This window comes from Conger conger, chromosome 1 (genome assembly GCF_963514075.1).
Source record: "Conger conger chromosome 1, fConCon1.1, whole genome shotgun sequence".
Lineage (NCBI taxonomy): Eukaryota > Metazoa > Chordata > Actinopteri > Anguilliformes > Congridae > Conger > Conger conger.
The window spans coordinates 15,476,152-15,489,198 of NC_083760.1; the positions used below are offsets into that span (position 1 = coordinate 15,476,152).

General features: G+C 41.8%; 1 protein-coding gene across 2 annotated transcripts in view; it reads left to right on the top strand.

Moving 5' to 3' along the window:
- The window catches only part of tdp1 (tyrosyl-DNA phosphodiesterase 1), a 30,364-nt gene that overhangs the window by 15,269 nt on the left and 2,048 nt on the right, over positions 1-13,047 (top strand). For both annotated transcript variants that reach the window (XM_061215998.1, XM_061215997.1), the window contains exons 11-15: positions 2,841-2,889; positions 2,999-3,065; positions 3,614-3,721; positions 7,516-7,618; positions 11,880-11,985. In XM_061215998.1, the coding sequence (XP_061071982.1) occupies positions 2,841-2,889; positions 2,999-3,065; positions 3,614-3,721; positions 7,516-7,618; positions 11,880-11,985 (433 nt within the window). The remainder of the gene's footprint in view (positions 1-2,840; positions 2,890-2,998; positions 3,066-3,613; positions 3,722-7,515; positions 7,619-11,879; positions 11,986-13,047) is intronic.

Consider the following 13,047-nt stretch of genomic DNA (forward strand, 5'->3'; position numbering starts at 1 on the left):
CAAAACACAGTTATAGGGGCGACGTTGGCTCATGAGGTAAGAACAGTTGTCTGGCAGTCGAGGGTTACCGGTTCGATCCCACCCTGGGTGTGTCAAAGTTTCCCTGAGCAAGAGACCCAACCCCCAATTGCTTCTGACGAGCTGGTTGGTGCTCATCGCCGTTGGTGTGTGAGTGTGAGTGTCAATGAGTGAATGAGAAGCATCAATTGTACAGCGCTTTGGATAAAGGCACTATAGAAACGCCAACCATTCATGCAAAACGGTATTTCTCTGTCGCATAGTGCTGTTCTGGTCTTGTATTCTCTCATTGTAGAAATGTATGCAGTGAGAAATCACCCTCTTTTTTTTTTTACATAAAGCGTTGCCTTTGGCCCCTCCTCTGCACTTTGTGTCTACCAGTTATTAATTTGGTGTATTGTAGTAGAAATACTTCATATGCTTCATATGGCAGATTTTTTTTTTTTTTTTTTTGTATTATTGAGATATTGAATATGCAATTGAATATATCATGTTCAGCCAGTCCTCACAATTAATTAATGTAGTGTAGAATAAAATTTAAAAAAAAGTATTTTCTATAGGCTGACCATGAACAACGGAATAAGCCATTGTTCTGCCGTGTCATTGTGTCTGTGGTTGCATTCTTCCTTTGCTCTTCCACATGTGTTTGACAGGTTTTTTCCGGTCTGATGGCATTTTATCTGAGGAATATCGATTGGAGTGTTCTTTTTCTGTCACACAATATTGACTGGCACAGAGAACTGTAAATAGCCCGGGCGGTGGTGGGAAAGATTGCAGTGGGGGGGTCATTGTGGACTGCTGGGGGTGTGTGAGGTCATTACAGATATTGGGGGGGGGGGGGGGGTTTGTTGTTGATGAGACCCCCTACTTCCCCTGTCTTTCAACATTGATGTTGATGTATTTAGTTACCTTGGCAGAAGTAAACATCGCCTTCAGCTTTCTCCTTTGGGCCTTCCTTCTCTTCTGTTTGTTGAACTTACTTGCCTGGCAGGCGCATGTAGAAAAAGAAAGTGCACTATACATAAGTGTATGTGTCTCTATTTACCTATTTAAAGCCTTTCAGCACATTATTCCTTGTCCAAGCGGCACACGTAAGTGACTTTGGCACGGTGCTCTCGGGGTGCATTCCAGCTGAGGTCCTCACCGTTACCGCTGTGAAAGTGCACTATTTGTAAGTGTATCTAGAGTTTTACATCTCTATTTACCTATTTAAAGCCTTTCAGCACATTATTCCTTGTCCAAGCAGCACACGTAAGTGACTTTGGCACGGTGCTCTCAGGGTGCAGTCCGGCTGAGGTCTTCACCATTACCGCTGTAATGCGCCGTGTGGTCCGGACCGTAGCCTGGCGGGGGCAGCTGTTGCCGGGGGCCCCCTAAGGGAGCAGTGTCTGATTGGCCTGACAGCAGCGTGACCCGTGCGGGGAGGTTTCAGCCATCAGGGTGTTCCCTACCCTCTCCCCCTCAACACTGACCTGTCTGGCCATGAGCTCATCACGCGTCTGCAATCTGCACTGGCTGGGTCAGCTGCACAGACCTCCAGCGCTGAAACCACGCAGCTCCGCTGGTGGACGGCAGTCTGCTCACGATTCAGAGGAAGCGTCTGCTGGTGTGTGTCTTCTGTCGTACTGATGCTGGATGCTGAAGTGTTGTCTGCAGTCACGAATGGCCATTTCAGATGGGAGGTGGGGGTGGGTAGTGCAGAAATGGAGTGTAAATAGTTTTTAAAAAGTGATGGTTTCACAGTCCTCCCCTTTGTTTTGATCATCCCGTAATGTTTGGCTTTTAGTCACCGCTGATCCTGAATCTGAATTTATCCATCCGCATTTTTTGTTCCAGTTTTTGGAGATACAGATAATTTTTTAATTTGCTTTTCAATAAGTACAGCTGCCAGTTCATCTTCCCGAATGGATCTCTGCTTGAAATTTCAGTTTTAAATCCATGGCACCACAGAGTGCCAACATTTCTGATTGAGATCACACTGTTTTACATGTTGCTTTCCCCACTGCTCTCAGATGTCTCAAGGTTGTGAAGTTGCGTATCTAGATAGATAGTTTGATAGATCATTGCATTTATATAGTGCTTTTCAGTGACAATGGGGAACTCACCTCAGTCACCACCTACAGTATGTCTAGCACCCACCTAGGTGATAGGTGATGCAAGGCAGCCAGGGGATGATTCGGTGGCAGGGTGAAAGAGCCAGTTTGGAAATTTAGCCAGGACACCAGGGAACCCCCTACTCTTTGCAATGAGTGTCAAGGGATCTTTACTAACCACAGTGAGTCAGGACCTTGGTTTAACGTCTCATCCGAAAAACCGATTCTTTAACATCTCAAGCATTAATTATGTTATAATATCATTCCATTATAATATAATATGCTCAATTCTGTATGCATAGAAAAAAATATGTGTCTTTTATAACAACACATGTGATGCCTAGACTCTTACATTAGAAATCAGTAAAGGAACATGCATTAATTGCTGCCCTTTGCTATCATGCTTGCCTATAATAAGCATGTTCTATGGCCATATGAGCTAATTATGTATGGTAATCACACGTTTTCCTGCCAGTTAGAAACCCAGAGCTTAAGTTTGCAATCAGTGGGGGTGGTGGTGATAAAGCAACCGTGGGAGGGAAAAAAAAGAAACATTTTAATCTGCAAATAATGATGCTGCACAAATTAAAACTGTCTCTAAATCTGAAACTTAGGGGGTTTGGAACGGGAGCACTGTGCTCAATATTAAAGACATTTTACCCTGGAGTTATATCTTTGCGGTGTAGTGCTGAGCATGGATGAAAGTAAGATGCTTTTCTTCTCGTACAGGTGTATCCTAGTGTGGACAATGTGAGGACAAGTCTGGAAGGATACCCGGGTGGGTTAATGTTGCGCATGCTGTAGTGAAAGTGCTGTTTTCATCGTATTCTCATTAATTCATCTCATTCATGCTGGTCCAATCTCCATTATTTCATCTGTTCTTCCAGCTGGGGGATCTCTGCCCTACAGCATACAGACAGCCCAGAGGCAGTTATGGCTCCACTCCTACTTCCAGTGAGTTCTCCTTTCACATACATTTTTACACACCCTCCTCACACCCTGAACCCTGCCCTGTGTCTGTGGGGTCACGTACTGTGATTACGACATGAACATAACAGCCCTGTACAGTGATGTTAATGGATGCCTTAAGGTGACGTTGGGGATTCGCTGATAGCAGCAGTGGTCTTAGTCTCAGTCTGCTGTCAGTAACAAGGGGTCTGCTGTTGACACAACTGGTCTGAAACTCTCATTTTTCTCATGCCCCTATAACACCATGTGCATTCTAGATAAATCTGACGTTTTTGACAAGCAAGCAATAAATAATTGAGCTGACGGGAAGGACCCAATCCAAAATTTACAGAGTTGGAATGTCAATGTCAAATCCTGTTTCCTCATCATAAATTAATTCCCAAAGGTTTGACATGTCCGTTGGCTTGTCCTCTATTGTATCAGCGTGTCTTTGTTCCTGTGTTACTGAATGCCTGTCCAGAGCCGTGGGTCTGTCCATTTCAGCAAACAGCCTTTGTGTTTGCTTCTTTGTGATCTTGTTCCCTTTTTTCTAGCCGCTGGTCGTCCGAGAGTTCAGGCAGAGGCCATGCCATGCCCCACATCAAAACCTATATGAGGACATCGCCTGACTTCACAGAGCTGGCCTGGTTCCTCGTCACAAGGTACGAGCCAGGGGGCTAGCACAAGAGTATTGTACTAACAATACTCCTGGTTCTACACCTTAAAGTCCCTGTAAGCACTGTTCTTGGTCTTACGGTCTTTATTTAGGTGACAGGGCCTGTTTGAAATTCTTCCCTGAAGACAACCGGCTTGGCTTTTACGTTAAGGCACATACAGTAAGACAAAATTAAATGGAAATATGTTATTCACTGAGCCGGGGCAGCAGTGCCTCTCTTCTCCTCTTGTCTCGCAGCTTGGTGTTCTTGTCAAACTAGACAGCAACAATATCATAGAGAACGGTATGTTCTGGAAGCTTTTATTCCAGAGTGTGTGCACATAATCTGTCCGCCTTTATTGGTTAGCTGTACCAGCTACTGGCTCTGGCTTTTACAGTTCCATTTTGGGCATGCTGTTCGGTACGCATTCTGTGCTTCGGTGTCAAAATAGTCTGAGTTTGGATAAATGTGATGATTTATTTAGCCTGAGAAAAGAAGGCAGATTGGATGCAAGGGCTGGTTGTCTGTCTGAATGGTCTTTAGACTTTCTGATTATGTAGTTCAAATAAGAGAGAGAATAAGTTTCAGTCAATTCATTTTGGCATGTGTATTCATGATAGTCAGCCACCTAGCATTTCCACTCATTCCAGTAAATTACTCCATGCATTAATAACATTCAAATTAATTCCACCCATGCCACCTTGCTGGGCTAACAGAGTGCTACTTGAAATAGCTTTTATGGTTAACTTTATTAGGAGTGTGAATAAACTGAGTATAGTCAATCTGGTCTGCATTTGCTAAATCAAGCGCTGAATGTATTGCTTCTGTAAGATAGTTATGGTTTGTTTGGGTTATTATGTTTTATTTAACCTGCATTTTGCCAGGTAAGTCTCTTGAGATCTATTTTAAGATGGACCTGGCCAAAATGGCAGCATTTAAAAGAAGACAAAGAGACAAGAAATCACAGACATTTACTGAAGCATAAAAGACAAGGCGGTATAGGGAGATTAATTTGAGATGCAGGGGAAGAAATTGGATGGGAGGAGTAGGTGAGGGGAAGGGAATTTTTGGCAGGTTAATTATTATAACACCACATACTATACAGTAAAACGTTTTTAAAAAAAGGTTTATCGTTTTAAAAACGATATTCCCCCAGCTCATTTTGCCATAGCTTTCATTTTTCCTATCTATGGCTATAGCTATCCCTGTGTCTTGCAGAGTGTGTACATTCATGAAGGTACCATCCAAATATCAACTCATTATACCATTGCTGCTGACTACACCAGTGGACTACAGAAATTATCTTGTCTGCATGAGGATCACAGTTGTGGCAATGAAAGTCAAGGAAGCTGTTTTGAGGCTCAGCAATAATAAAGAAACAGACAATAGGTTTACCAAAACAGTTTCAAACATCATTATGAAGAAATAGAGCATGTGTGTATGTTTGCACTCACTGCCTTGCTCTGGGATGAAGCAGAAGTGTACATACTGCACTTTAACTTCAAATTCATTGTTTGATTTCAAATCCAATGTGCTGAAAAACGAAAGTTTTATCACCGTGCATATACTTACGGACCTCACTATAAGAATGCCAAAATCCTTCACCTCATCCACTTTATATTTTTTGGAAAAGTGTAGGAAAATTATCCAAATAATTCACGACAGGAGCCTCTTTTTAGCAATTGTTCCTTACCAACATAAATGCCAATTGCATTTGGAGTGTCAGTATGTGCAATTCTGTCTAATAAAAAAATGCTTATACTGGTCATTCCAAAGCAATTAGCTTTGAAACCAGAAAGCATGATATAGCCCAGAAGCTCGAAATTAAGGTGATAAAAAGCACAGATAGCCATGGTTTATAAATGGGGAAAATGCAGAACAAGGTGGTGTCAGTCTCAATCACTGTGAAAGAATCTTTGAGGAAGATTTGTGAGTTCCTGTCTAAGTAAAACAGCAAGTGTGCCAGTTGTTTACCCACTTTTTATCACAGCTTCCACTCTATTGGCAGGATTGGTGATGTACTGAATGAAGTTTCCCAGCGTTCTGCGTGCTGAGCAATACTGAATGCAGCATTCATCAAGTGACAAATATTGGGTACACATATTCCCATTAGAGGGATTTGCGAGTCTAGGCAAAATTATTTTCACAGCTGACACTTTGTTGCTCCTGTTTCCGTTGAAAATGTGTTCTGTTTACAGGTAAAACAATATTGCTCACCCTTTGTTGCATCTAATTGGACATGGGAAGAAACATTAGAGTCAAGATAAGGTTAGAGTGGATAGAGTAATTGACCTACTACCCACAGCCTAGATTTTATATTCTCTTTGTGATGATAACCACCTACGTCATGTACGAGAGGTAATTGTGGCAGACTCCATGGGAACCTACAGTAACAGCTGCAGCCGTGATTGCAATTTCTCAGAACCTCCCACACTACACCGTCAGTGAAGTTTTACAGAATTTCCAAAGGGAACCCAAGACCCGTCCTCACGTACTGTACGTTCACTCCCAAACTTCCAGCATTCTCGCTCCGTTACTGCAATGTAACTAATGTGAGCATTACAGGCCTGTGCATTTGCGGTTGATCTGTAGGGCAGATTTGAGTGCTCACATCCTTGGCTATAAACCAGAGTTTCACCATGCAATCCGCTGTGGCTCAGATGACTAACTCTGAGTGATTCACATTGAGCTGACGTCAGTCAGTGGCTCAGCCAAGAGCCTGACTCTGAGTGATTGCCGAAAATTCTGTGACGAGAGTTGAGGGCATTGTCACTCTGGTTCCAATCATGTTCTCTCAGTCCGGTCATCTGATCTCGTCCAGACCAGATAGCTCGTTAAATCACTGCCTCTCCAGCGTCGACTGCCGTACAATACGCTCTCAACCATTCAGGTGACGGACAAAATGCGTGACCTGCACCACCTCTTGGGGCTCTTCAAGACCCTTAGATGAATATGAATGCAAGGGTCATCACGATCACATCATTTGCTCAAATCCCTGTGGACGAGGAGGGGGGGCCATGGGTGTTTAATTACTCTGAAAAAAGCAATCTCCAGTAGTTTCAGAACTGAGTTTCAGAACCTGTGCAAAATCTAAACAAATGCTGCATGCTGTTAAAGAAACTCCAGTGTAATTATGAACACAGAAATGATCCTTCACAGCCCGGTTGTGAAGCAAGTATGTGTGTTTCCGAGAAGCAGCAGTAAGTACACAAGAAAATATTTATGGAAATGAGCCCGTTTAAGCCAGGTGTGATCACCATCTCTGATTGGCCGCAGGGGGGGAGGGGGGAGGGGGAAGGCACGCAGCTTGTCATGGTCTGGAAAGGGCCGGGGGGGGAAGCGTGGAACACTGACATGACAAGCGAGGAAATTCCCCTAGTTTTTCCCCAGAAATGGAACAATCCATTATTTATTCTCTCCAGGGTCCTGTGGGTCCTTAAGAAAGCCTTGAAAGTGCTTTACATTGGATGTGGAAAACTGAAGGCTGCGGCTTGAAAGTGCTTGATTTCTGTTGGTTTATGTATTTTTCATAGCTCTCCCAGTAGGTGTTCCTGTCATGCATGAAGGGGAAAATTTTTTTGATAGTTGTACAACTATGATCTTGGAACCAATTAATGACTGTGAATACTGGGATATTGTGATTTTCCAACACTCACAATCTTAGTTGTGAACTTATTGCAGTACTAAGACTTGTGCAGTATATAACATGGCTAACCACCTTCATTCATGTTGATAGTAAAATGTAAGTGGGTTTTCTCTTTGGGGGCATGATCACGTTGTTACCTGTCATTCCTTTTTAGTGCCAATCTATCAAAAGCTGCCTGGGGCGGCTTGGAGAAGAACAACACTCAGATTATGGTGCGCTCCTATGAGCTCGGAGTTCTGTACCTACCTTCGGCATTTGTAAGTATCGGCCTAAACTCCTCACCTGTCACTCAACATTGTGGCCTTGTACATTTCAGTCTCCTGCTCCGCGTGTCTGTTTCATCTCTGGAGGTTTCTGTCTTGCATTCATGAGTTCCTTTCTTTACAGCATGTGTGCGACACGGGTGAATGCGCAACTCTTTATTTTTCTCATACTAAAAAAGGAAGAGCACTTTTGTGAGCCATATCCATGTACTTAGTAGGGTAATTTATCCTCCTTGACAAGATGACTTCATAAGTTGCTAAGCAACAGCCTCATCCTCATTGAATGAAAGGAAAGGTGTGGAAAAATTGTACTTTGTGTGTTTTGTCTTTACCTGCAAAGCAAGACCGGCGGAATCTCCATATTCCTCTTAAAAAGAACACAGCACTTGATATTTTCATGCTGATTAGTCTGGATAATTGCAATCATGATTTGAGTGATCTGACACTTCAGTGAGAGGTGCATGGGGGTTCAGCATATGTCTAAATGAATGTGTGATCCTGCTTTTAGAGCACTTCACAGTATGTCTTCACTCGCTGCAGGGCTTTTTGCTTGTGCGCCAAAAAATAGCTGAATGAGTCATGATAGATGCATTGTTTTTCAACTCCAGTCCACGTGGCCCACTTCACAGAAGGATTTTGATCTACCGAGGAACTCACACGCCTGATTTAAGTAATCAATGGTCATTTTTGTTGGTTTGAGTGGTTCAGTCATTAAATCAGGTGTGTGAGTCATTACATGGTCCAGTATATAGGTTACGGCGGAATGCTTTTATTATCCGTCAGTTTCACAAATGAAAGACTTCGTACTGTACTCAGTCACTGTTCTGTCTGTATGGTTACTTTTTTCAAAAGCAACTTACCGGTGATTAGACTTAGCAGGGAACAATGGAGCAATGTGGAGTTAAGGGCCGTGCTTACACATGCTGCATGGATCTTGAACCCACCATCCTTCCGGGTCCCAGACATGCACCTCAGCCACTAGGCTACATGCACATTAGCCACTACAGCTACCTGCACCTTGGTCAATAGGCTACATGCACCATACCACTAGGTACCGTACCACTAGGCAACATGCACCTTGGTCACTAGGCTACATGTACCTTAGCCACTAGGCTACACAGCGAGTGCCTGTTAACTGTTCCACTGTCTCAGTGGTTCAAAAGGCAGTACTTGAACCGAGAACAGGAGCACTATCCCCTGCTGCTGCTAGTGCAATTTAGAGGTGCAGGAGAAGAGTAATGATATAGGCCCTTCTGTGGAAATAGCCCATTAAATGATAAGAAGTTAACCTTGCTTTTCCTGACCCTGAAGTAGATGCATAGTTTAACAATACCCCAAAGTACACATTACTGGCTAAGCAAGCAGATCATCCTATCATCCTATCGACTCGCATGAGGTTGCTAGCTAACTCAATGAAGATTGTTAGGTGGCTAATATAGCATCTCTCCTTTAAGAACCGGCCTATTTCAAAACAAAGGAAACCAAGATTTGTTCTCATCATCATTACCAACAAAATATTATTTCAACAAAATATGCTTTGCTTATGATTCCAAATTAAGTCAGTTGGCTGCTTATTGGGTTTTATTTATTATGTTAATGGTAAATAAAGAAACAGTTCAAATGTTTCCCCAAATGTTTTAGGTAACAAAAAGGGAATGGTCCATGTTATATATGTGTATTGCGCCATGTTTTCTTTCCACTAATTCTTTCACTTTTTGTCACCCTTTCTCCAGATTTGGTATTTGTTTCTTGGAAATAAAACTAATTATGTTCCATTAACTGCTTCACCCTATTCTCCAATAAAAATGTGAATATAGCAACTGCAGAGCAACAATGAGAACATTTTTTATTTTTCATCACCTTTAGTTCAGATTACTTGTTCCTACCCAAGTGACACAGTGTTGACTTGCATCCTCATTTCATTGCAGGAATAAGAATTATGTAGCTTGTCTAAACAGTCAGCCACTTGTAAAATTAGTGCATGCACAATTTCCTAAACAGATTGTCCCTTGAATAGTTTGTTGGAACTTCTAGAGGGTTCTTTGAAAGGAGTGGGAGCCCTCATATGGAACATAATTGCTGTATGCACTGATTAAAGACCATGACTGTTCAAAGGACTGTTCCCCTGCTGGGCTGGGCTGGGCTGGGCTGTGGATGTCAGCCTATTTCTGCCCCCCAAAAAATGCCTTCCGTGTGTCACCCCACTTCTTCAGGGGAAACCTTTTTCTGTTCACGTTTTATCCCATCTCCATTCACTGAGCACTTTATTAGGAACACATCTAATGTACACTTACTTATTCAAGCAATTATCTAATCAGCCAATTGTGTGGCTGCAGTGCAATGTATACAATCATGTGGATACGGGTCAGGAGCTTCAGATAATGTTCACACCAACCATCAGATGGGGAAAAATGTGATCTAAGTGACTTTGACTGTGGAATGATTGTTGGTGACAGACATGCATTTGAGTATCTCAGATACTGCTGATCTCCTGGGATTTTCACGCAACGGTCAACAGTGAATGGTGCGAAAAACAAAAAACATCCAGTGAGCGACAGTTCTGCGGGCAGAAACGCCTTGTTAATGAGAGAGGTCCGGGGAGAATGGCCAGACTGGTCAAAGCTGCCCGGAAGGTGACAGTAACACAAATAACCAGACATTACAACAGTGGTATACAGAAACGTATCTGAACACACAGTGCATCAAACCTCTAAGTGATAAGCTACAGCAGAAGAAGACTTAATAAGTCTAGTAAATACCTAATAAAGTGCTCATTGAGTGCATGTTGCCTGTAATGTCCTCTCTTCCATTCATGCTTCTTTCCATACCTCCCCAGAGCTGTGAAATGTGTTTTTTAAGGCTGGAGGTCATCCATTTTAATTTCACCTGTGCTTTTGTCTCCATGGTGGAGTGTTTTGTGTACAACAGTTGAGCCCTGTTTGTTTTCCCGGTGAGCCGGTGATGTGGAGAAGTCTCAGAAAACAAGTTTGGTTTTCGACCAGAATGATTCTATTCCCTTAGGGTGTGCCCTGTTTCCCTGCCTCTGACTGTGTACTCCACATATTACATATCTCATCTTCACTGTTTGCTGAAACGTTTGCCCAATATGATGACTTTCTTCTCCTTTCTCACAGACGTACAATCTCAGCAAGTCCCCAGTAAAGTACACTTTCCACTTTATTAAATCTAACGCAGCCATGTGGGTTTAATTGTCTGACCACCAACTGTGTAGAATCGCAGCCTGCCACATAGTAGACACAAATTGGCCTAAGCCTTCGACTGTTCAGACACAGACCTTGTGGATGAAGCTGCAGTCTGGACTTGCTGTCAGTTCTTTTATTCTTTAATGGACCTTCTTGTTCCTAGTTTGTTTTGTTTTTTTCTTATAGGGCAGACGCTTCATTAAAATGAATGGACCAAGTATTTGTGCACTGCCCCATTGTCCATCATCTTGGCATGTCATGATTTTGCCTTGCTTAAATTCATTGTAAAACCTTGAATGGCCAGAGAAGATTAGCATTTTAGAATGTAAAAACCTTTGACATATTTATGAAGATCAAAGATTGATTTCCAGTTTGCAATTTGTCAAAGACTGATGTCGATGTAAGCTTTGACTTGCGTTTTACAGTGTTCCATAGGCTTCACAAAAATAGCTGAGCTATGAATTCATATACATATTTAGAATGGAAACATTTACTTTGATTAGCATGTGACTTCCCCCCCTTGAGCTGTGTTCACAAGAGCATTGCATTTTGTAAGAATTTATTTTTCCAAGTCCCAATTTGTGACAAGACGAGTCTTTGAAGTAGTGGTGCATGCTGAAGTGTAATTGCTTCCCAGTGTTTGATTGTCGCATATACCACAGATGTGATTCAGTGGATTTCCAGTCTTCTGGGCTTCATTGGCATTTTATTTGCATTTTTATTTCATGATTAGCATAAACATACAGAGTCAATAATGCTCTATGTATAAATGTTAGCCAGCAATCTCCAATGCAAGAAATGTGTAGCTTCCTTGTATATTCACAGAATATCTTCCTTTACCGGTTTTATTTCAAACAGGTTTAAAAAGTATGCCGATAATAGAAGTTTAATTCTTCAACATTGTTGAATTAAATGGATCATGAAATAGCCACTTAAATTCGGCCATTTCATGTTCATCTCCATTGTACGGGTTAGATTACATTTTAGAATGAGCCATGGAAAGTCTTATTGAGCTCCTTTTCTGAAGATTTTTTTTATTTTGAATCTTGCAGAATATGACCAAGTTTACCATTCAGAAGAACCCATTTCCTGCCACCAGCTCCTCCTCTTCCTTCCCTGTGCCCATTGACCTACCACCCCAGCGCTACAGCAGCAAAGGTAAGAAGTCATGTCCACAAAACATTTATGCTGAATAAAAGCAGTCTTGGATAAGGTAAATCTTAAGAATCTGTAAGAACCTTCATAAGGTAGTTAAGCTTTGGCCATGATAGCTATGCGTGCTTCAGACTGTAGAGTAGATTCACAAGTGTGTGGGTAGCAGAACCATGTCTCTATTTGATTGTCCCTCTCCTAAGCTGAGGTGTTTCAGTTGGTTTTGGACTGGTGTATTAGACTAAGTTGCAAGCTAGTTGGACAGCCCCTGGCTTTCTTAATCCTAAGGCAGACCATCTTAAAGCATACAACAGTTTCCTGAAGTTTGGGTGTAATGGTATTGGTTTTGGTATTTGGTTTTTTTTATTATTATTTTTTACATATATTGAAAATGTAGACAATGTCACAGCGTTGTCGTAGAGTTTTCAATCATAATCCTTTGGTACATTGTGATGAGCATTAGCTAAATTTGCTCAGGGACAATGATGCAATCTAAATCACTAAAACCTTGTTCAGAAGCTCTTCTTTTGCACTCTGGAAGATGATTGGACACTACACATTAATTGCACACTAGCCAGAGCTAAAAGGAAAGATGGAAGGGATTGGTTTGTTGGAGCAGAAATGATGAAGAGGGCAGACCATGCTATGTTTCAGATTGCACATTATTTAAAGATGACTGGTGATGAGTTAAACAGCATGTAATTGTGGTCTCCTGAATATGGTCACTAGGATGAATCCTAATGAAGCCATGGCGTTTTGACAGAATTGTCCTGCTTGAAGCTGGACAAATTTCAGTGCCTTTTGTTTTGTGAGCGGCCTGATCCTGCTAAATAATTATTTGTGTGGCTTTTGTATTACATTCTATGTTACATTTTAAGACTAGCATGCACATATTGTATCTATTTAGTTGTATTGTTTTATTTATTATTATTCTTATTATTATTATTATTATTATTATTATTATTAAGCAAATTTAAAATCTTGCCCAGGCTGCTCTTTAATGCAGAAAACTAACATTGAAGAGTAACACTGTGGTGTGACTTTAGATGGGATCTTAAAAACTTTGAA